This window comes from Planococcus citri, chromosome 3 (assembly GCF_950023065.1).
Source record: "Planococcus citri chromosome 3, ihPlaCitr1.1, whole genome shotgun sequence".
Lineage (NCBI taxonomy): Eukaryota > Metazoa > Arthropoda > Insecta > Hemiptera > Pseudococcidae > Planococcus > Planococcus citri.
This window is the reverse complement of record NC_088679.1, coordinates 47,475,955-47,500,338: the sequence shown is the minus strand read 5'-3', so window position 1 is coordinate 47,500,338 and position 24,384 is coordinate 47,475,955. Positions and strand designations below refer to the sequence as shown.

The 24,384-nt window shown below is 32.6% G+C and overlaps 2 protein-coding genes across 2 annotated transcripts; one reads left to right on the top strand and one right to left on the bottom strand.

The window, feature by feature from the left end:
- Positions 1 to 324: 324 nt before the first annotated feature.
- On the top strand, positions 325 to 6,467 carry LOC135839273 (putative mediator of RNA polymerase II transcription subunit 12). The gene is made up of 4 exons (XM_065355240.1): positions 325 to 711; positions 3,741 to 5,756; positions 6,009 to 6,136; positions 6,336 to 6,467. The coding sequence occupies exons 1-4, from the start codon at positions 702 to 704 to the stop codon at positions 6,447 to 6,449; spliced, it is 2,268 nt and encodes a 755-aa protein (XP_065211312.1). The 5' UTR covers positions 325 to 701; the 3' UTR covers positions 6,450 to 6,467.
- A 742-nt stretch (positions 6,468 to 7,209) lies between these two features.
- LOC135839274 (putative bifunctional UDP-N-acetylglucosamine transferase and deubiquitinase ALG13) lies at positions 7,210 to 11,202 on the bottom strand. Its single transcript, XM_065355241.1, has 16 exons — positions 10,824 to 11,202; positions 10,494 to 10,676; positions 10,347 to 10,430; positions 10,161 to 10,261; positions 9,933 to 10,087; positions 9,717 to 9,846; positions 9,465 to 9,619; positions 9,191 to 9,356; positions 9,020 to 9,111; positions 8,836 to 8,944; positions 8,659 to 8,755; positions 8,374 to 8,581; positions 8,251 to 8,294; positions 8,066 to 8,171; positions 7,814 to 7,987; positions 7,210 to 7,681 (listed from the first exon to the last, which is right to left on the bottom strand). Exons 1-16 carry the CDS (start codon positions 10,827 to 10,829, stop codon positions 7,305 to 7,307), a joined length of 2,187 nt encoding a protein of 728 aa, XP_065211313.1. The 5' UTR covers positions 10,830 to 11,202; the 3' UTR covers positions 7,210 to 7,304.
- Positions 11,203 to 24,384: the final 13,182 nt, after the last annotated feature.

Genomic DNA, 24,384 nt, shown 5'->3' with positions numbered 1-24,384 from the left:
ACACCACTTTACACGCGTAATGCAAACCGCATGAAATCCATTACTCTCGAGTGAAAAATTCAACAATGACAATATTTTTCTAATAAGCTTGCGAGATTAAAGGTCTAGGTAGGGCCTGGATAGTTCTAGGTACCTATTAAACAGCATGCATTTTTAATTCAACTGCGTCCAACCAACGCATCCAAGAGTGGTCTTCTCGTCGATCGCCTCTCACAATTATTCGACCGGATTAGTGAGAAATTTAGCGTGAAAACAATAGTAGAATAATTACACGTAGGGATACATTAGCATCAGACTTTAATAAAACTACCATTCATTTCATCATTTTTCTCCTTCACCTATTTCAGCAACAATTACCATCATCGGAGCCTCTTCACTTACGCATTTTATCTTGATCTGTTTACATAACTTTATTCGGACGGTGGCTGGAAACATTGTGTTTCGTTCAATATACATACCTAGTAGGTATGCCGATCGAAAATGTGGTTCTTTATTTCGGAAAATACAATTTTACTGCATAATTATAAAATTTTTTGAAAAAAATAAACATCTATCAAATTTATAACTACGAAAATGAACTTATTTTCTCGAGTTTTTAAACGTGAATATATTCTTATTAAGTAGTGTTGGTTCGAGTGCGTAAGGTGTTAAATTCGTTATTTGTTTTCGATACCTTGTATTCGTTAATTTTACAAACCCAAATGTGCCAAGGTGAGTAAAAATAATTCCTAGTAACGTTTCCGGAAATATTTTCGTATATTTAAGGAGCAATGCACGTTTCTATGGTAAAATCCACAACATTGCTATCAATGAAAATTAATCTGCGGGCTTTTACCTTGCTGTATTTCACGTAACCTATAGACATTTTCCCTACAGAATGTTTTGGTGTATTAGTACCGAATTTTACAAGGTATTTAATTATGTAGGTAAATATGGCTGTGGAAACTTGTAAACGATATTTGTTCATTTTTTTCTTCAAAAAATCAAAAAAAGAAAACACCACCTTTACCTTAGTTAAGTTGAAGATAAATCACATTATGAAAGGCAAAATTTAAATTATTTAACGTCTTGTAGTTGTACGACACAGATACTCGTAGGTAGATATCAAAAAGCTTTTTTTTTACCAAACTTATATTAGGTACCTATAATATGTATTTAATATGATCATTTTTTCACGATGAGTTGATTTTCATGGAAAGAAAGAATCAAAATTGACATTTAAGTAGGTACCTTATTCAAGCTTCATAATCAATTTTTTTGTATCTTTGGTTTTGGTCAGGGGTTGTGGCTTTACTACATTGAGTGATGAATATTAATCAAAACCAAAAACCAATCTCCGCGTCCATCTTCCTTGTTGTAAAAATCATCAGTTAAAAAGGTGAATTTTCTGGTTGTTTGTTTACATAAATGCCTACTATTAGGTGGGTACCTACTTGATTTTAAAAATATAAGAATTGATATACCTACCTACATGTTAAAATAAGTTTTGAAATTTTAACACCTTCGTGATTGATAATACCAGAGGCGTAGCCAGGGGGTTAGGGGTCGAGACCCCCCATGGGCGCAGGATCGCTGCTAAAATTTGACGATTAAAATTTCTTCATTGCACATGCATAATATTACGACAAACCATTTAGGTGGGAACAGTAATGAATAAAATAGGTAACAATAAGTCAATAGCTATATGAACCACGATCAATTCGTATCACATTCATATCTTCTGGCTACTTAAATTCTCAAATGTTACGTTTTTTGTTTATTTTAGCTATTCATAGCTACCTATTTTAAAATTTTCAGTCTTAAGAAAGAGACTTATTTACCGACTTTTTTGGAACTTGATAGCACATTTTTGAAATATTTTGCTATGACTTTGCTCGAGCTGAATACCTACAGTTTTTCTATTTCTAAATTTCTGCACCTGTTCAAGGTAGAGCTACTTAACTCTTGAAAATGTGGAATGAAATTACGAAATTGACTTCTTGTAAAATTTAAAAAAAATGTATTTTACTTCTCAAAACACGATATTTGGAGAGCTTTTACCCTCACTTTGTTTAAGCCTTTTTGCTTTTCTTTTCCAGACCGGAAATTTCTAAAAAAAATATCGTTCAAAATCTGAAATTCTGAAGCATAAAATAATGAATCTCCTCCTATAAAAAATATTGTTCTTTTACATATCAAAATCATACTTTTCAAAAGCTTTTGCCCTCGCCACGCTCGGGCTAATTGTTTTTTCTCTCACCATGGAAAAAAATTGGACCTTTCTCCAACAGCCAACCCCCCCCCCCCCCCTCCAGATACGCTCTGGCTACGCCACTGGATAATAATTAATAACAAATGGGTACCTACAGGGGCGGATGGGGCACTTTAAAGTTACCGGGATTTGGCGCTGGTGCCGGTGCGACGCCAGTTTGGGGGGGGGGTGAAGATTGGGGGAGGGGGGTTGTGACAAAGAAAAAAATCAAGTGTACTTTTTTTTGAATTTTTTTACCTTGAATATTTTAGCCAATGTTGTCATTTTGAGGTGGGCAAAAACAAAAAAGTTGCTGATCTTTTTTTTTAAATTGAACAATTTGACGAAATTGGAATGAGTGTTTAGATTTATTTAGGTACTAAATTAAATTAGAATTTGTATGCTGAATTAAGTCAACTTAAGTAGTTATGTATTCGTAAAAGGATAAACAAAATTTTGAAAAATTTAGAGTTTAATAACTAAAAAATGATGTACCTACTTGCACCTACCCTAAATTGAGCCAAATAAGTTGAATAAAATGGGCATGAAACGGTGAACAATTTGCCAGAATGGAGCGAAGGCGAAAGCTTTTGAAAATTTTCATTTCGAGATGCCTAAAAACGAGGTTTTTTAAATGCAAGTACATAGTTTTTTTTTTGTTTTTTTAAATTTTAGAAATAGAATGATGGTTTTTTAGGAAGTTCATTTTGAAAAAGAAAAGAGAACAAGCTCAAGCGAGGGCGAAAGCTCTTGCAAATTTGTATTTAGAGGAGAGGCATAAACACGATGTTTTTTCAATGTGAGGATGAAGAGTTTATTTTTCGGCTTTAAACTTGATTTTTTTGGGGAAATTTTCATCTTGATGTTGAAAAACAAAATAAAACAAGCCCGAGCGAAGCGAGGGCAAAAGCTTTTGAAATTTTGTATTTCAAGAAGTAAAAAATAATGTTTTTCTTTCATCAGAGGTAGGTACACTTTCGGTGCTGCTGCGGCGCCGAATTCGAGTCAAAATCAGCGTAAAAATTGGCGCCGAAATCCAATTTTTACCGGGATTTTTCCCGGTTCCCCTTATGGCCCATCCGCCCCTGGGTACCTAATATAAAAGTACACGCGAAGGTTTCGTTCTCAAGTTCGTACATGTAGGTACTGTACCTCATTTGATATTTTTTATAGGTAACTTATCTATCAAAAATACCTAGATTGGAAATTTACTTACTTAATTGTAATTTTATTGCAGGTATCTACTTAAGCCTTAATTCTTAATTCTTCAACAAGTTAGGTACTGGTACTCGTATCAACGTATGTGTATTTCTGTTTAAGTAGGTACCTATACTGGAGATAGATATGTATAAGTCTAGACAAGAATCATTTCATACCTATCTATCTACCTACATCTAGATTTACTTATATGCAATACTTCATAAATTCATATTCTAGTTTTTTGTTTTTGTTTTTTTTTTCAAAAAATGTGAATAAGAAGTTACTTAAGATAAAACGTGTTTTGTTTCAGGTACAATTTTCACCGTACAATTATTATTAATCACCATCTATTCAACTTTCGCCCAAGATCTTTCGAATAAACCGACAAATTTGACACTTTCGCATAATGAAACTAAACAGGATTCAAATATAACTTGGATTAAAATATCTCCAATCACGCCCAATATCACCACGGAAATAGCATTGGATATCTCCAGCATAAATTGTACAACCGCGGAAAATGCTTCCGGAGAATATCAAAATTCCGATATTGCCAGTAGCTTAAAACGAAAACGCAGAAAACGAAGACGTAATAAATATAAAGCGTGGAATCAGCGTAGACCTGATCATTCGTATAAGAAACATAGTACCAGAGTCGAGTTGAACAAACCCGTTCAATTTTTAGTGCCACCGGATTTTCACGAAAATCTTATTCCAAAAGAAACGACTTACTATAAAAGTCGCAACGATGGCTTGGAAAAATTCGTGAGTCGAACCGAGAAGAAAATACCACCTCCGGTGAGACATCTGCTGCCGCCTTTGGTCGACACTAGATTTACGAATTCCATCAATTCGGTAACTTCGGCACCTATTCAGAGAGAGCCAATAAAAAAATCAAAAAATATAGAATGGTCTCCTAATAGTACCAACAGAGGGTCAACTAAATTCAAACATACTGTTTATTATTCCGACAGCGGTAATGAAATCATATCTAATTACGAGGTCACATCGACGACTCCAGTACCGAAAATTAAATATAAACCCAATAATGACGATCGTGCATTCTCTGCTTCTCGTACTGCAGCAGAAACCCTGAAAAATCAGCATAAATTAGAATACAGACCGATTGTTGTTCAGCCAACACCAATCCAATATCATACCACACCTATACCATTTCACAATCATACTACCACTTACCCTAGCAGAGACAACCGTATAAATAATTTAGTTTCTTTCGAAGTTGCAAATGCTGGAATGCAGGTTATAAATATGACAACTTACCAACAGCGCAATTCACAACAATTTGAAAACCAATTCGTTCCGATCGACACATACAAGCAGGTCGAACCTCCATCCGTGCAACGATCGCCAAATTTCCAACAAACACCTACACAACCACAAGTTTCACAACCAATAAACTACCAACAGTATCAACCAGGGCAAGAAACTACCCATCCAGTAAATTATCAACAATCTCAGCCTTCTCAGCAGAATTATCAACAACTACAAACTTTAGACCATCCTAGTCAGCAAATCAATTATCAACAACCTCAGCCTGCTCAACAGAATTATCAACAACAGCAATCTCTGGATCGTCCTAGTCATCAAATAAATTATCAACAACCTCAACCTCCTCAGCAGAATTACCAACAACAGCAATCTTTAGATCGTCCTAGTCAGCAAATAAGTCATCAACAATCTCAGCCTCAACAAGTAAATCATCAGACAGCTCGATCTCGACAAACAAATTACGAACCTGTTCAATCTCAGCAACCAAACTATCAACAAACCCGGCCCTCAGATCGCACTCTTCAGGCAACAAATTATCAACAATCTCTATCCACAGAGCGAGTTCCTCAACAGTCGGCATTACAGCATCAGCATAAAGCAGTGCAAAACCAGCAATCTCATCATTCTCCACAGCAAATCAATTATCCTAAATCGCAACCTCAGCAACCAAATTACTCGCAGCAATATCAACAAACAAATTATCCGCAATCGCAGCCTCAACAACAAATTTCTCAACAATATCAGCAAACTCAACCTCCTTTGTCAAGTATAAGTCCACGTTCTCAAAATTTGCAACAAATCGAATTTCTGCAGCCATTTCAAAATTACAATCAACAATCACATCAGAATTACCAGCAAACAACTTCCAATTTAGCACCGGAGTTACGTACTACGACACCAATTCCGAGATTGGTCAGTAATCGAACAACTACGATTCCAACAGACAAAACAGAAAATTTCAAAGGATTGGATTTAGCCGAATCTAAATATTTTTCCGATATACCTTCTGAACAGGAATTCAATGCGGTGCAAAATGGTAAATGCCTACGTAGTTGTATTATTTTATCATAAATTCTGATAAGTGTAGCTGTTCCTACCTAATTCACTCTTATCTTTTGAGTTGATCTTTCATGATTCTGGATCCTTTTAAAGTGAAGTCGGGAAGTTGCATTTGCCAAATTATTCCAAATACTATTGAAAAAAAAAATTAAGAATGTTTTTACATTGGAATTGATTTTTACAAACTAACTACATATAAAAGTTATAATTATATAATTACGTTTTACAGACGGTCAAGTCATTCCCGGAGTTGCCGGAAAAGATTATCCAGTTTTTGATCAATTTCTACTGTCGAAGCGTCGTTTCTCGTGTCGCGGACTAGAAGGTTATTTCGCAGACGTTACAAGCCGATGTCAGGTACGATGATAATAATTTTTTGAACCAGAATTTCAAATTTATAAACCATCTTTTCTAAATGAAAGCATTTACGATAATTATTACACGAATAAATAATTGAAAGTCTCTTACAATGTACTTCTTCAAATCAAAGTACCTAACCTACTAACTACTACTACTACCCATACTCACTAAAGAAAAAAATTATTTACTCTTACAGGTATTCTACATTTGTAATGGAGATGGTGCTGGAGAACCTATGTTATGTCCAAATGGTACCTTATTTAGTCAAGAATTATTAGTGTGCGATTGGTGGTATAATGTAGATTGTTAGTTAGTTTGTATATTTTGTATACCTACTTGATTTCCTTCTCACTTTATTCAATTTTATTAATTTATACCTATTATATTTTTTTAAAATTAAATAATAAGTATTTTGTTTATAGGCCAACGTAAAACAATTTTATTTAAAAATTAAAAATTAAAACTTACAAAAACAAAACTTTCATCTTCTTTTATAGCCAGAACCATTATCACAAAGTTAAAACCTATAATGGTCACAAAAGTTCAAAAGTTAATACGAGTACATCATTCAAGCGACCAATGTTTAATCATATTGGTTCAAAATGGAAAACTAAAACTTCGACTCAACAATACATAACGTAGTAAAATAATAATAATGAAACAAAAAATAAATATTTCTAAATGAAAGACCATTTCAGCAAAAGTTATTAAAAATAAGAAAACAACTCAGTCTTGAAAAAAAAAAGAAAAAAGAAAAGAATAAGAAAAAGAAAAAAGAAAAACATCAACAAAAAAATTACCTACTTGAGTAAAATAACAAAACGTCTTACAATACATTACATTAAGGAGTTGATAATTTCATGGGGGAAGTTCAATGTGCCGATTTTAATTAATTATTAAAAGTATCAAATAAAAACTAAACTTGAAAAAAAAAAGAAACGCCTTCTTCGATTCAAAATGCACTATGCAATGATGTTCGGGATAATAATAACATTGTCAAGATACATAATAATAATAAAAAAATAACTCAGAGAATTATTTCTTTTTAAAATAAAAAATACCTACGTCTCGCATGGTTTTAGAAATTACGATCGAAATCAAATAATGCCTAATTTAATAACTAACCCTTAAATTAGCACAACGTGAATTAGTAATACAGCAAACATTAGTTATGATTCGGTGGCAGCATAGGTTGACAAATAATTTGACGATTTTGCTGATATATATCTTCCGGGTAAGCTACAGGAACTATTTGAGGTACATGATAAGTAGGCGATGTGATGTTTTCAGGATATGCTGGCACTTCTGAATACGCTGGGTAGCAAGAACTATTGTAATCGATCGGATGGTAAAATAATGGAGGCGTAATCGACGGATATGGATTGCCATAATACGGATAAATATTCGTAGGTATATTTGTCGGAGGAATATTAGGAATATTAACAGCGTTCGTATTCACTGGAGGTGGTTCTTTGAAATAGATCATCTCCTTTTGCGGTCGATAAGGCGGAGACTCTGTAGGGTTTGCTGTATTGTTGGTATCTGCAATTAGAATTTGAAAAAAAAGAATTATTTTAGAAATTATTGAAACAAATACTTAGCTATGATTTTTCAATTATGTACACGATTCACCAAATTCAAGTAAAAAGATCGTATAATATGTATTGGACGTACTGTTGTTTCGTGATAATGGTTTCTTGAGTGTTGATACATTAGGATAGGTTATCACAGGAGAGTACACAGGGACGTCAACTTTTGAATTCGGCGAAGCATTTAAAGGCATGGCATAAACTAATTCGTTCTGGTGTTGACTGACAACCGGCGGTGAAAATTGTATTCTTTGCACATCTGAAAAAAAATTATACATCGAAATTCAAAGAACAGAACAAATCAAGCTATCTTCAAATATACGTGTAGTATACATACCAGCGTTTTGCGAAATGCCAGCTGACGGTTCTGCGTTCAAAGGATAAACATAATTCGGCGAAATGAAATAATAAGGAACAGCGGGATATCCACATCGATAATATTGCTATAAACATAAATATTTATAGTAAGTACAATTTGAAGCAAATAATTTGCATAAACCAAAAATGAGATTTAATGCTCACATCAGTGTCACTGTTGCAAAATACACGGTAGGTATTAGCGACATCTGAAATAAAATTAGAAAGAACATCGATACGCGTAATGCTTCAATTTGAATATTACATCAATTTCATCCAATTAATTACCATTTGGTTCACTAGGATTTGAAGTCTGTTTCGGAACCGATTGAACGTCAACATCTTGCGGTATTACTGAATACACAGGCATAGGATATTGAACGACTGGTATCGGTTGCTCTGCGGTGTTCGTAATTTTATTCGCATATTGCGTAGTCTGATTGTACTTGGGATGCTCTTCGACAGGATTGGGGTGCTGCATCGGTTTCATATCGGTCTAATTCACAATTATAGTCAATTAATAACTCATTACCTGTTGATCACAAATACACACACGGCCACTGAAGCACTTACATTTGAAGGGTAGCAATGAGACGAGATGCAAGCGTAGCAAGTTGTAGGGACAGTTGCTGAAGGCGGATGCATGTATTGAACATTACATAACTCAGGACTGAAATTAATGAAAGTTGATATACAAAATATGCGCGTAATTTGATCACATTCTGAAATTTTCACTTTAACAAAACTTACTTTGACGACACACAATTGGATTGATAACGATCTGTCATTTTGTTCGAATTATCGATATTTTCTTCCGTCATTGAATACGGCGGTTTGCCACCATCAACTTCGAGTTTACCTAATGGGAAGAATTTCACTTTGAAAATTTACTACAAGAACGATCGATCGAATCAATCAAAGTAGGTATGCTCACCGGCGGAACTGATTTTCATTGCACTAAACATATCGTATACATTATCTGTGGTATTTTGAATCAATTCCAAACTTTCGTAAGGTACGGTTACTCTGAAGACATACGATCAACACGAGAAAATTAGTCAACATAGAAATAATCACAGCAAAGTTCACAAAAATTTGATATTACTTTTCTCCCAATTCTTGAATAAATACTTCAACCGGTCCTTTGTTTGCAGACATTTTTTGAATATAACCATGTCTTTTGACTGTTTCGTTTTCAGTTTTGAAATTAACCCAACACTTGGTACCTTCTTGTAGTTCACTGCTGTTCCAGTACATCGCATTATGACGAACTGTTCGAAATAACAAGTGAAATATCCAGGCGAACATATAAGTAGGTAGTAGGTACCTAGTTGGTAGAAACGTAGATAAACACTCAAGATATCAAGATCGAGCCTTACTTTTTTTCTGTTCATTCCACGTATCGTACTCGACATTACGGTAAATATTCGGATCTAAGGACTTGGCAACTTTGTAAGGAAACGGAGTAATGCCATAATTTAACAAATCTTTAACATTTTTACAATTATCTCTCATTTCCAATCTCATTTGAAACCTAAAACACAGAAACAAAAGGTGAAATTTACAGCATCTATGTAGTGTAGTAGCTGTAGTAGGTGTCTAATAAAAATTATTAGGAGTATTTTTTTTACCCAGTACTGAAAAAAGCAGCAGTAATATCCGACTGATAACGAGCAGTTTTATCGTGAAGCATTTTATTGACAGCAAAATCTACTTCTTCCAATTTAAATACCTCTTTGTACAATACTTCGTATAAAATAGCTGGAAGAGGAAATGATCATCGATCATAGTAAGATAAAACATGATATGAAAATACAATATACTACTTTTCAATATAAAATACATACACTGACAAATAGCTGCGTTTGTTATACGTTGCTTAGGATAGACAGAGTCGTAATGATGGTCATATGATAAACTCAACATAATAAAAGCGCTATTCCCATTCGAAGTAACATGGATTAACGGTTTTTCGATTTCTTTATACATCGCAAAATCCACACTAGATACAGGTATCAGCATTTATACAGATAATTCTCGGATAAAAAATTATTGTGAAATGAATCGACACTTACCGATACAATCGCGAAATGATTTCCATATCTAGAGCGTTACCCCATCCCCGTACATGATTATGCAAGCGATCCAGATAATCTTTTATAGGAATATTAGTCAGCTGTGAAAAACATAAGTAAAATGCATAAGTTTCTTGGATAGGTAGTTCGAAGACTCATGAAGAAGTGACCGATTAAGTAGTTTACCTGTTTAAAAACTTCTGGCTGATTCAAGGCGAATTGAATACAATGCTTTCGAACGGTAAGATGATGAACTTGAGTTAAGAAAATCTAAACACAAACAATTCATTAACATGGCGTTCCGAATTTACCATAACACAATAAAACACTTACTTGTTCGGAAACACATCGAAATAAGCTGGAAGCATCGCGAGCAATATGTTTACGATAAAATCCTTGAGTATCTAGCCATGTATCTATTTGATCCGTTGGTTTTAAATATAATTTCGGCTTAGGCGCAAAAACGGGTATCATTACATCCGAAGGCATCGGCGTGAGCGTTGCATTAACGTCAATCTAAAATGAAATCAAAACACACGTATACCTATTAAGCACCAAATTACTAATATTTTGAAAAATTATGAGCTTCAAAACTTCAACAGACAAACTCATGACACTTGTTTCCGTAAATATCGATAAGATACACGAAAGTTTAATGTTTACCTTCATCTTGGTGAATCAGCTACTCCGATAAGCGATTACGGATAAAAGTCAGGTGATTTTCAAAGTTGGACTTCAAGATTAACACCGACAATGCATTCTCGTAAGACAACAAATGTTTTGTAAACACATTATTCGTTGAACTGAACTGTCAACTTTTAAAATAAAACATGAAAAGTAACAAACAAGATATAAAAATTTATGCAGATCAATTACTATTACTAATAAGTGACACTGATCGAAAGGAAAACGACTGAAGAAGAAACTCAAAACACTCTTACAAGAACGAGACGAAATTCGAACAATAGGCAACGCAATTCGAGCACGTTATAACTTCCACAACTTGATTCGAAATCCGACCAATCATGAACTAGCCGGTATGTGTTATCTGATTACGTCATACGTTGTCGCAGGTTTGTCGTCATTCCATTTTATTCTTATTGTTAGGCATTGTTAATTTGTTATCTCATCTCCATTGTAAAAAATCGTCGTTTGTTGCATCGGAATATTTGAAAACGGATTATCTGATGTTTGATTGATTTTGTTTTCAGTACCATAATCGTAATAATAATAATAATAATTATCAAATAAATTGTTTCAGAAATTAAAAAATTCCGAACTGAGGAAGCATTTTCATTATACTCGTACCTACCTACAAAAACAGAATGCACCGCAAATCGCGACAAAAAATTGAATATGCGATTGCGAGGTTTATTTTATTATTTATTTTTTCTACATACTGTACATTCTGCCAATTTTGGTGGATGCTGGTAAACTTGTGTAACAAAATATTGTAAGAATCAAAATAAATAAATGTAGACATGAGTACATATAAAATTATTGAAAATGAAGCAACAAGATTTTTTTTGAATGTTAATAATATAGGTATAAGGTACAGGGTGCCCAGAAATATCGAGCACCCCTAAGAAAGTTTTCTACTAAAATACTTTGGTTGGTCACAGTGAATGATAATAATGATAGCACATGATTGGTTGTTGGACTGGAGAGATAACATTCCACCAATCATATGCATCTATTTCAAGTTGCCAACCTATATTTTTAATGAAAAACTTTCTTTGGGGTGCTCGATATTTCTGGGCACCCTGTACTTATATGTAGGTATTTAAATTTAAATAATTACTTGCGTACAACATTCACTCAAGTGCTAGTCACTAGATGTAGGCATCTTTGTAACGGGTATCCAAGAATAAAGGAGTTTGATTTGCCGAAAAAAGCAAAGAAAATTTTCCGTATCAAAATTTGAAAATCATTCGGAATTTGGGAAAGAGGAGCGCTAAAGTAGGTATTTGTATTGATGGAGCATGAGGAGCTTAAAAAGTTTTTTATTTTGCATTGAAATGAAACAATACCTATGGTCCTATGTACATATTTATGTAATTTTTCAATTTTTACTTGGGGAAATTTTTTTCCCATTTCGGTTTATTAAAATCCCTTAGGTATTCTTGGACACCCATTGCGTACCTGTAACCTGTACTACTTACCTGTGTACTAAACATAATGTACCTACGAACACTGATGTAAGTATAATAATAATCATCGTATCAGGATTCAATAAAAAATACCTGTTTAGTCAGGTTGCTGAATGCTGAAGGAAGTATTCAAGTTTGAATGAAACACTTCATTGTTCTATTCTGATTGCTCTGAACTGCAAAGATGTTAAACATACGTGAGAAATTTCAATTACAGAAACTCAAATCAATATAAATAGGTGCCTCTTCACAAAAATTGAATGTTTTGTTTTACTCATTTTCCTTCAAATTTATGAGTATGCAACTCATATGACACGGCCCATTTACGCGAACGGATTTTTTCTGTCTCTATAATATAGGATGTACATGTTTTGACGGATAAGTAATTATGATGATCTGATGTTATTTTTCTCATTTCTCTTTTTCCTTTTTAAAAATAATTTTCATTTTTTAATAAAATTTTACAACTAGAGTTTTAATTTTGCAATAACTATAATGCAAGAAAAAATTGATGAGTAAATAAAAATAAAAATTTGAAATGTAGTATAGTATTCGATAATCTATAAAATCTAGACTAAAAAATTAAAAAAATTAGCATTTGTAAAATCAGATGTGTTCGGATATATATGTATTATATCTACACAAATAATCATGAAAAGCGCAATACTAATTCGTATATTGCCAACGAAGTCGATTGAAAACGATTCTTAGCACTTAGATACGAGTATGTTTGCTTTGCTGAAAAGAAAAAAGAAAAACTAAAGTTGCACATCTGCTGCGGTTGTAAATTGAAGTGTTTCACTTTTTATTTTCATATTTATTTATTATTATTTTTTTTGGAAAGAAGTTATAGATAGGTTTATTGTAAGAAATTGTACAAATTAACGCAATGTTTTCCATTTTATCTTGAATGAATTTTAATACTAATAATGGCAATGTAAAATATGCAACGTAAAAAAAGTAAAAACATATTTATTAAACTAATAGCGAGTAGGCATGTACCTTGTTTTCAAAGTACACGCAGTGAATTTCGAGAAAACACGAATTAAAAAAAAATACACAATACACAACGAATGAAGATTACTCATTTTTAAAAACAGCTTTTGTAGAAAACTTTTCTTGAGACTTGAAATTCAATGTTTATATTAGATTGCAATGCAAAATTTCATAAGATTGTGGTAGAGTGGCACAGTTTTTCTTTCTTTTTTTTTCTGCAGTCTTTAAATTTATGTGAGAGGTATTCATTCAGAAGTACATACATATGTATATGTTAGGTACCAAGTCCGAAATTGTACAATTCGGGGTTGGTACAGCCAATTTTGTACCATCTCCGAAGTGTCCGGACCAAGCGTGAATATTACTTTTTCATCGGACTTGGTTTGTACAATGCCCGGAGAGTCCGGACAAAGTGTTCGACTTGGTACAATTTGTGTTGTGCAAAGTTCGAAATATAGTTTTATAATGAATGAATTCGAATTTTACATCCCTTTATTCCATAAATATTGAACTAAATTAAAGGAAATTTAAAGATGACTCTTAAATACCTACACACCACCAGCAGAATTTTCAGGTGCTGAAATTCATTTGTTGATTTTTGGGGAAATTTTTACAGATTCAAATATTGCTATGCTCACTTCACAAAAAAAAAATAAAAAGATCAAATTGAGGTACTTACTAACTAAAATGCTGAAATTTGGTTTTTACTCTCTATTTTCAACTTCTCTAGTCGTGAAATTCTCGTGCCTTACTCATTTGAAAACTACGCACTAATACTTAGATTCCAAATTCATTTTTTTATGAATTTTTCAAAGTCAAAATTTTAACAAATTGTCGTGAAAGGCTGAAATTTGGTTTGTACCTACCATATTATCAATTTTCTGAGTTAATAGCAGATTTCTCCAGTAATTTTTTAAAAAATTGAAAAAATTTTGGATTTGAACTAATACTAATACAAAATGGTTTTGAAAAAATTTATCGAAAAGGTCATAAAGATCAATGGCTAATCCAGGTTTATGCTAAATTTTAATTTTGCTCTAAATACTTATATACATAAAAAAAAATCGCAAAAATCCAAAAATCGAGATGAAAACGCTTCAAAATTTACTGCCTCCGAAAATTTGCAGCCCTAGGCAACTACCTAAGTTGCCTGTGCATAAATACCGCCCAAAAAAATCAAAACCACCACCAAACGACTCGAGAAGTTGAAAATAGAGAGTCAAAACCAAATTTCAGCATTTTAATTAAGTAGTAAGTACCTCAATTTGATCTTTTTATTTTTTTTTTTTGAGAAGTGAGCATAGCAATATTTGAATCTTTAAAAATTTCCCCAAAAATCAACAAATGAATTTCAGCACCTGAAAATTCTGCTGGTGGTGTGTATTTTAGAGTCATCTTTAAATTTCCTTTAATTTAGTTCAATATTTATGGAATAAAGGGATGTAAAATTCGAATTCATTCATTATAAAACTATATTTCGGACTTTGCACAACACAAATTGTACCAAGTCGAACACTTTGTCCGGACCCTCCGGGCATTGTACAAACCAAGTCCGATGAAAAAGTAATATTCACGCTTGGTCCGGACACTTCGGAGATGGTACAAAATTGGCTGTACCAACCCCGAATTGTACAATTTCGGACTTGGTACCTAACATATATACAGTATACACCAATTGCATACAATTAAGTCTTTATTTTTCTTGATAAAAATTTTGATAGAATTTTTTTATTTCAGTTCAGATTAGATTTATACTCACTAAGTTTTTACCAATTTGATTCTGATTTTTAGTGTCACAGAATAACGATGCATCGAAGAAACGCAACTATGTACAGTTGAGTCTGAACCAATATTGATGGTAAAAATAATTTAAGTATTTAAGTGAATATTTTGTCGGCTGAATAAACAGTGAGAGCGATGAGTACTTCATTTCTATAATTTGTTTATAATAATTATATGAACTTCATAAATAAAAATAGTACCAACTAAAAGTAAAAAAAAAAAAAAAAAAAAAAACAAAAAACAAAAAACACGTACCTATGTACTTTTTATGTAAAATTTACTATAAGAAGGAAAAGACTCAAAAGAGCATGGAGTACCTAATTGAGTAAATACATACATACATATTTAGGTAATTTTTACTGTACGACTCAGTGATTCTTCACAATACTTACACCAACTTTTAAAAATTTATTTGTTTCAAAAAATGAATTTAACAACTTGAAAAAAAAATCAACAAAGTAGGTACTCGGAATTGCGAATACGATGCTGTTTTCATGGCTGGGTTCTTTAATTGTAGTCAGCATCAGTTAACATTCTAATTAAGACTTGTTACATTAAAAGATAATGAATAATATTTTTCTCCGGTTTGATTTTTATTTTTAATACATAATACGAAACTCGAATGTCTGGCCAGGTACTGTGCTTTTGTGGGCACTTGAGTTCATTAGAAGCGGAGGAACTACCAAACCAATTACGTAATAAAATATTTTCATCCATGATACAGCATGTGTTAATAGATCCAGTCGCTATAATGTAAATCAAAACCGCAACGAATAGCTGTTTTCAATGGCGTATTCTTTTAATTCGCAATACTTTCCGCGTCGTGTAGTTCGCCGGTCGTTGGTCTTAAACTTGAATTCGTTAAAATGTGGGATGCCACCTGCGTTAGATTTCGTGTGTTGGTGCGAGCAGCTGAAACTAGAAAAAAATAGGCGCTTAGCTGCTTTTAAGTAGAATTTCAGTTTCTAAATAAGTACAAAATTATCTACTCGTAATTAATTTCTTAATTCTTTCCAATAGTGAAGAAACTGTTGACGTATTTTGGGATACCCTATTATAGTAACTAATTCGTCAGTACCTAGTACCTACTTTGTAAAATTTTGGAATTTTTTCACCTGAGTACAAACAAGGAACATCACTTACGTAGCGATGAATTTTTATTCACTTTTTTGGTATGGTGAAGAGGGAGGACTGAAACTACATTTATGTTGGCTCAATTTTTTTTCATATGTAATGAATTTCATTTCTTGAGCAAGTACCTATACCTAAGAGTATGCTCCTACATTTCTTTTTATTCTTATGTGTTTTTCAGCTTTCTTATCAGTTTTCAAATTTCTTGCTCTTTGATTATCTGCATAGTGCAAGTTGAACTTACAAAATGTAAATGTTTGATAAACAAATACCTACCGAGTTCTGACGGTGTTATTAACGATAAATTCGATATGAACCCTACTATCAGTAAAATATTTATGAAGATGTTTACAAATAAAGTTCTCGAGTGGATTTATTTCATAGGTGTTTCCACTTTGATGCAATCGAATAGGTACCTAACTACCTACGACAATTTTTACCAATTTTTTTCATGATACCTAATTATTTTTAAGTACTTAGCTCGAATTTTTAAACCTTTTTTTGGTACTTAATAATATGGCTTCAATAAGGTAATAAGTGTTGAGATTTTCTTTACTTTTTTTTCTTCAAAATTTCAAATTGTTTGCAACTGCGAAATAAAATTGAAAAACAATTTTGTTTTCTCGATTATTTTCCGGTAGTTATAAATATTTATCTACCAAGCTCCATAAAAGTTGACTACATTCACATACGCCATTGCAATACAACATGTGAAATTGATTTGAGTGCCTAGCCTACTTGGATAAATTTTAAATTGTATGTTTGTATTTCAATTGAAATGACGTCCATGTGGTTGTTGTTTACATCTATAATAGGTAGTTCAATGTACATATATTAACACTACGACTTCAATTTATACTATAGATAGAAGGTTCAAATGAAACAAATAGCTTAGCTACCTGTCTGTACTTATGACAAGTAGACAATTATAATAAAAAATATGCTATAAATTCTGTTTTCCTGTTGAGCATCGTGTACATGCGTCCTTAACATTCCGCTAGTCTGGGTAAATTGCTAAGTTATCACTTTACTACAGAAATATTAAAACAAATCGATGATATGTCGCCAACATTTTTAGCCATTATATGTAGTTTTCTCTGTTGATTACCTAAGTAGGTATCTTAATGATGGGTATCTATAGCTTTTTTTTTGTTTTACCTAACATAAGGTACATATTATAATCCACCAATTGAGTGATTTTTTTTATGATTAGGTACATTTTACACGTATCTACTCGTGCTTTAATTTTCAAATTGAAAATTGAAATTCAATTGACTTTACTGGATTATCAAATTAAAAATATTAACAAAATAACTTTTTTAAACCATTGATTCCAATAGGCGATGGAGCTTAAATTTGGCTTACTGAAAGAGCTTTCGATTTTTAGTGAATTTTTGAAAATGTATGGAAATATAGTTTACTTACTGATAATAAAAGGTGCTTATACCTAATAGAAAAACAGTAAATCTGGAGACAATAATTGCGACCACTTTTAACCTATTTGGAGTCCTGTGACTCCATAGCTGTTTCTGTACGCTTCGGCGTGTCATTCTCATTCAAAGGACCTCATCTGTCGCAAAATTTGAATTTTAGAATTCAAAATTTCAATAATGATGGCCAAGTATTCAGATACGGCACGACGACCGACGTATATGCAAGTCCTTCCACGTATGTAGAGTGGAACGTTGAAGATATGCCGCTCAAGTCTCGAGAATACAACTAACGTTGATAATTACAATACGATTTTCAACATGGAATTAGACGTGCAGTAATATTGACGAAAAAGGTCTTCGCAGTAGGTTAGTATGGCTTGAGGTCTACGACAACGAGTGATTTCGCTGTAATGCGACACGTATACGAAAAATAAGTACCTACCATATAACTTAGTGGCTCGTGACATGAATAAAATAGTGGGCAAATAAATGAATTTTTGAAGCCATATGTCATGAAAATTTCGATAAACGATGGTAGATAATGATTGGGTTTCAATATTTGTAAGTATTCGTTGGCGAATTTTATCAAATAATCTAATCAGCTCAAGTTTTTCTAAATAGGTCCTTTTTAATAATAAAATATTAGGTACCTAACTATACCTTATAGCTTTTATTAGGTACAAGTTGAGAAATTGACTTGAAGTGTACGAGTTAACCGCATCTTAAGTAAACGTAGTAATGTACCTACCTATACTACGAGTACAAGGACAAGAATAAGAAGCTGCGAACGGTGCTAACAGCTGTTTGACAATATCGTCGCGTAAGCGCCATATGTTGCCTATATGCACGAGGAAAATCTACAAACATAATATGAAGTACGTATGAACACGATCGCATGATAAACAGGGTTCAAATCACAGAAATCGATTCGAATGATGTGTGTGGTTTTGTACAAAGTTGCGAAAAAATTACTCAGTGTATCAAATTACCTGCAACTGAAAATGAAAGACTCTCTAGGTACTTGAAAAGTTGAAATGAAGAATGAAAAATTTATATTTATCAAATCGTAATACATCATACAACGAATAGGTCAACCAACCAGTAGGTACCTGATAAAGCCTGATTTGGATAAATTAATGAGTCGGCACTGTTTACGGTTAATTGCTATATTTAAAACGAGAAGATAGGTTGAAATTTCGAAAGTTCCTAATCTGGTTACCTTCGCATCACCATCTGGTTTACAATGATTTATTTGTAGAAAAATGTCACGAAAATTTACGCCGAATATTGATAAGTCACGATTTTTCAAGCATGATACGTCTGTGACATTATTTAAATGTGGATCGACTGTATGTTCAACTTCGCAAAAAACAAAGCATTGGTGATTGAATTGAGTAGGTCTAGGCACCTAAGCGAGTAATAAGATATTATAGGCACACAGGAAAATTTTACTTTCTCTGACTCTCGGGCGTTTTTTAACTCGAGTGCAATGTTAAAGATGTCTGATGCCTCCTGTGCGTTTTTTTTCAAATGAAATTTCAACGCGTAATTATTAACGATGACTTTTAAGCATCATTTATAACCGTATGTTAGTTCTTTGGAACATCTGTTGTCTTTTAGGTACTGATCTACCGATCATTTAGAAACTTAGAACTTAAGTATGAATGTGATTCGTCTGTTTTCTCTGATCGCAGATGGTCGCTTTGGATTTCTTGGTCTAAAAAACATGGAAATTCATTTTAGTGGAATGAAGACAATCGAATTTAAATAGACCTAGGGTATAACTTGACCAATTTGCAACATGGTACCAGTTTGCATTCTTTGCAACACTATTTTATAAAATCGGTTGAGTGTTTAACTATGAGCCTGTAAATTTCAACAAAGTATGATCTTGTAATTTCAACATTAACCTATATCATTGCCTATATCTACTCTCCTTTCATGTTCTGTGAGTTTTCATTTTTTTTTTTATTGCAACTTGAAATCGGACTCTACATTTATATACTTAGTGACTCCCATGTGATTCTATAATAAGAAAGTGATTACATCGGCATAAATGCAAATCGTTTTCTAGCAAATTTTTGTAATTCTTAAATGATCCTGACGATTTTTATTTATACAAAAATGATGTTTTTCAACTTAGTTTTTTTCATGTTTTTACATAAAACCGTAATAAAAGTAGGTACATTGCATAGGTAGGTACTTCGTATGGATTCGTGAGTTATCTTGTCGCCGAAGAGGATTAAGGCTTAACTGCAAAAATTCCCATTTTCAAATTTCGATTTTTCAATTAAAAATACCTAAGCCTATTGCTCGATTTTGTGCCTTATATTCAAATTAAACTAAAATAATTCTTAATTTTTCAAAATCTCGACTGATTATATTTTCAACTTTTTCAAAAAAAGGGTAACCATTTTTGAATTTTTTTTGACCAGATAAGAATCCAGTCAATCACACTATTTGACAATGTAACTATGCAAGTAACAAAAAAAGGACTCCCATGAAAATATTAGGAAGACTCATTCAAGAAATCACAGAACATTACATACCTATTCAAAGAAATCGAGTTTTCGATTTTTTTTCAAATATTTTAATAACAAAGTTTGGCATTTAACCAAAAACTAACTACATTTCACAGGTACCTACCCAAGTAAACAATTTTTTGCTCTTCAAAATTGTTTGTTTTTTTTTGTTTATAAAAAATTCTTTTGTCTGTAATGGTTGAGTATTTCGTGTAAATATCCAGTTCAAATGGCTCAAAAATTATGGTTCTGCAGCTGCAAATAGGAAATGTAGACATTCGGACATAATCTTCAAACACCTATCTACCGATGAGGCACGTATTTGACTAGATTTGATGACAGTATGCGCTTACCTATATGATAAGTACACAAACACGTATTATTGTAGCAAAAAAGTATTCAGTGAAAAGAATTAAAAACAATTGTTCGAACTAACAAAGCAGCCATTGTGTTAAGTGGGACATGATGGTAAGTGTAATGAAACAATACGTTTGCCCGGTCACAATGGCCTAATATGAAGTCGTTTCACGAAGCATCAACGTTTGAATGGTTTGAAGATAAACCAGCTTAGTTATACTACAATTAAAAAAAATTTGATTAACGTGTTAGAAATGGCAATAGGTAGGTCTAGGTACATAGAACAAGACCGGAGTGGATGGGAAATGTTATCAAGTTCAAGTTTTTTGATGTGGCCAAAAATCGCACTAAATATCTAACTAGTATGCATCTGGAAGATTTACAATTATACCAACAGGTAGGTTGCTGGACCTACCTTAACTATACCTATTACCTACCTACTTGTTTTAAAAAATTAACGCTGGAAAGTGCGTTATTTTGACAAGTTCTTGACTTGGTAATTGTTACTTACGCTTGTTGGGATCTTCGCCAGCTAATTTATTAGGTTGTTTTGATGTTGATTTTATTTAAATGTTCCGTATAATTGCTTCATTGATTTTCAATTTTCAACATCACAGCAGAAAAATACTCGTATAAGTATAAGTACAACCAAGTAGTTGATTAAGATTATGAAATTTAAAAAATATAATATTATCACGATAAAACTGTGATTTTTCATAATTTTTCACGATCAGATACCTACAGCTATACTGAATTTCAATTTGTTTTGTTCATATTCTCAACTTTCGGAAAACAATTATTTCAGATAAGGTTTTCCTCTCGTTTTGTCAAACAATTTAATTTTTTTTTCTATTGCTAGAAACTGGCTTTTGAATTTATTTCTAAGTTCGAATGTAAGGCACAGTAGATAGATACGCAATGTCAAGATGGAATTATAATGGCATAGGTGCTTACGATTTTTATTCTGTTCATGTAGTTGCAGATTTCTCATTGCGATGGCCTTAACTGATAATCAACTACGAATAATCGATAAATCTTTGTTGTTATTTTCATATTATTTATTTTTTCCAATGATATTTTCTTCCTTCAAATATTTCACGCTGTTGTGTGTTGTATGTAGCTTACCATACTACCATACATAGGTAACCCACAAGCGATATAATAAACCTAACAGATATTAGAATAGGTACGTTACGTAACCTGAAGCAAAATATCTTTTTATTTTGCTCGCAGCGATTTAAATTGTCATACGGTAAAAATATGAATTAGTTGAATTCACTAGGCTTATCAAACACCAACACCACGAGAGAAAGCTTACAATTTTTGGAAGAAAAATTTGATACACGTAGGTAACTAAATAATATTCAGGCTCATTTTTCCAAGTGTAAGTAACGCTGACAATGTGATAATTGGTATTTGGTATCATGCTTGGATTTAGCTACGTGTAACAAATAGTTCTATTTTTACTCATTTTCAAGGTATTCAGGTAAGCTAAGACGAATAATTTTCAAGCGAACATAAGTACCTATAGCTAAATTGTAATTAAAGCATATCGCACGAATGGAAGTGTGAATTTACTAAATTTGCATAGTGAGCATTCGTGAAATTAACTAGCGTTAGGTACAATTTAAAATTTTTTTACCGCTCCGGATGCGAGATAAATTAAGCAATTAGAGTAAAATTTGCTATCTTTGAATGCTCGGAGCACTAATGTATGGTACCTAATCTCGCTTAATGCAGATACATACCTACATACCTACATCATTAAATTACTTGACGAAGAATACCGTCAACCAGTCATGTTCACTTAATTTTAAAACAATGTAGGTAACTGTAGAGCTAGTTCTACTATGCATAATGGCTTTGAAATTTTTGCTCTCTCTTTATTACTCACTTCAAAATTGGAAAATAATGTAAAAACGAATTTTTTTCTTGTTTATTTTTTAAGGGTAGGCTAATGGTATCATGTCAGATATGAAGTCTGTAATTGCATCGTACATGTTGAATATTGAAAACGAACCCGAGAGATAAACTAGGTAAGGTAGGTAATAGGTACTAAGTATAAACATGTCACCTACCTATGTGAATATAGCAATAGAGCATAGATGATTCATCGTGAAAGAATTACGTAGAAAAAAACAACTTTGCAATTATTTTTCGACGTAGTAGGTATAGTATCGATCACAATTATAGTAAGTTATAGTTACTGTTTCGTTAAATGCAACTTTCCTTAATTGAGTAAGCTGCTGGGCTCGTGTGTTTTTAGAAAGGGGTGATTTTGAATGAGTCATCGGTTTCGCTATCTCGTGTATAACGTGCACTATAATGGATGTGCGATTCTGCAAAGATAGATTTATAAGTACCTTATTCTATTTATTTGCGAATTGACGAACGAATGATAATATGCGACTGATGGGGGTACACATTTACACAATGAGCACTGAACAAGGATGTCGAATGTACTGATGAGAGCAAACGTCCGTGATGTCAGTTCTGTTAAAGGGCGATGTTAAGTACAATAAAATTGAGTTGCGAAATTTAATCGCGCTCCGATTTCTTTAATGGTATTAAAGAATTGATGTAAGCTGTGGATGTAGAGCAGATTTTTAGCGTCTTATTTATTAAACTTTTTAGAACCTCAAATTTTTACAAATCTTCTGAAAGCACCAGAATTTACATAAGTAGGTAGAGGTACATAAATATGTAGGCTACAATTAAAATGTCCTCAGAAATATCAAGCAACCAAAAAAAATTTGGGCTTATAATATAAGTTGGTCATAGCGTGAAAGTGAACAGTAGAAATAGTGACTCATGATTGGTCATATGTATTACGTATCTGTGCGTCTAATGTCCATTCGATGTTGCCAACCATAAATTTTAAACAAAAAATTTGTTGAGCGATGCTCAATATTTCTGAACATGTTTACGCTGTATGTCGAGATCGAGAACAGAATAGGCGCTTACTTATGAATTGAATTTGGAACTTATGTAGGTCCTAACTGAATCAATGGCTCGTTTCGCCAATTGTATCCGACCAAAATATTTTTTATGAATTGTGTATTGGGTTTGGTATGTTTTCGTCTGTTATTCCATCTTTATCGTTGCAAACTGAATACAACGTGGATGTTTCAGCGAATTCCGGATGGAAATGAAATCATACAATGCGGAAATTTCAAAGTATATACAAGAGTTACATTTAGGAAATGAGTAGGTACTAGGTATCCGAGCAGCTGACTTACCATTTGAGTTTGACCTTCGTGCAATTCTTCCAGTTGTAGATCTATGAAAATGCGAATAATTTTTAGTAGTCATACATGTGTATTTGTGTAGTAAGTCTAAGTACTTAAGTACATGTGAGAAAGTGACATTATTATACGTAATATATTGAAAGGTATGTACCTCTATATAAATTAACTACATAATAAAAATAGTCTGTCATCCGCAAAAGTCGTTTCATTGGTTACTACATTAGACTGAACTTTTCTAAAGCATGTTTTGCTTTCGGTTTCAATAAACTGAAAAATTTCTGTTTTGTGGCCAAATCATTTCATTTTTCATTTGAAAACTTGAGGTAGATATGTGGCACGATTACCACTTGAAATTAAATGTAGATGTACCTATAGGTACTTGAAAAAACAAATTTTTAAATCATTTTTCTGATTTTTCATTTTTATTAATAACCATAGAATGTATAGAAAAACGAAAAGTGTAGGAGAAAAAAAAAATGAGCGAAATGCAAAATAATGAAAGGTTTTTGTCGTAATGAACGTTAATAATTTGAAATGTTTTTTCACATTTTCATTCTCGTTGTCGTTACCCAAACTATACTTAGTTCCCTTTTCTCGTATCCAGC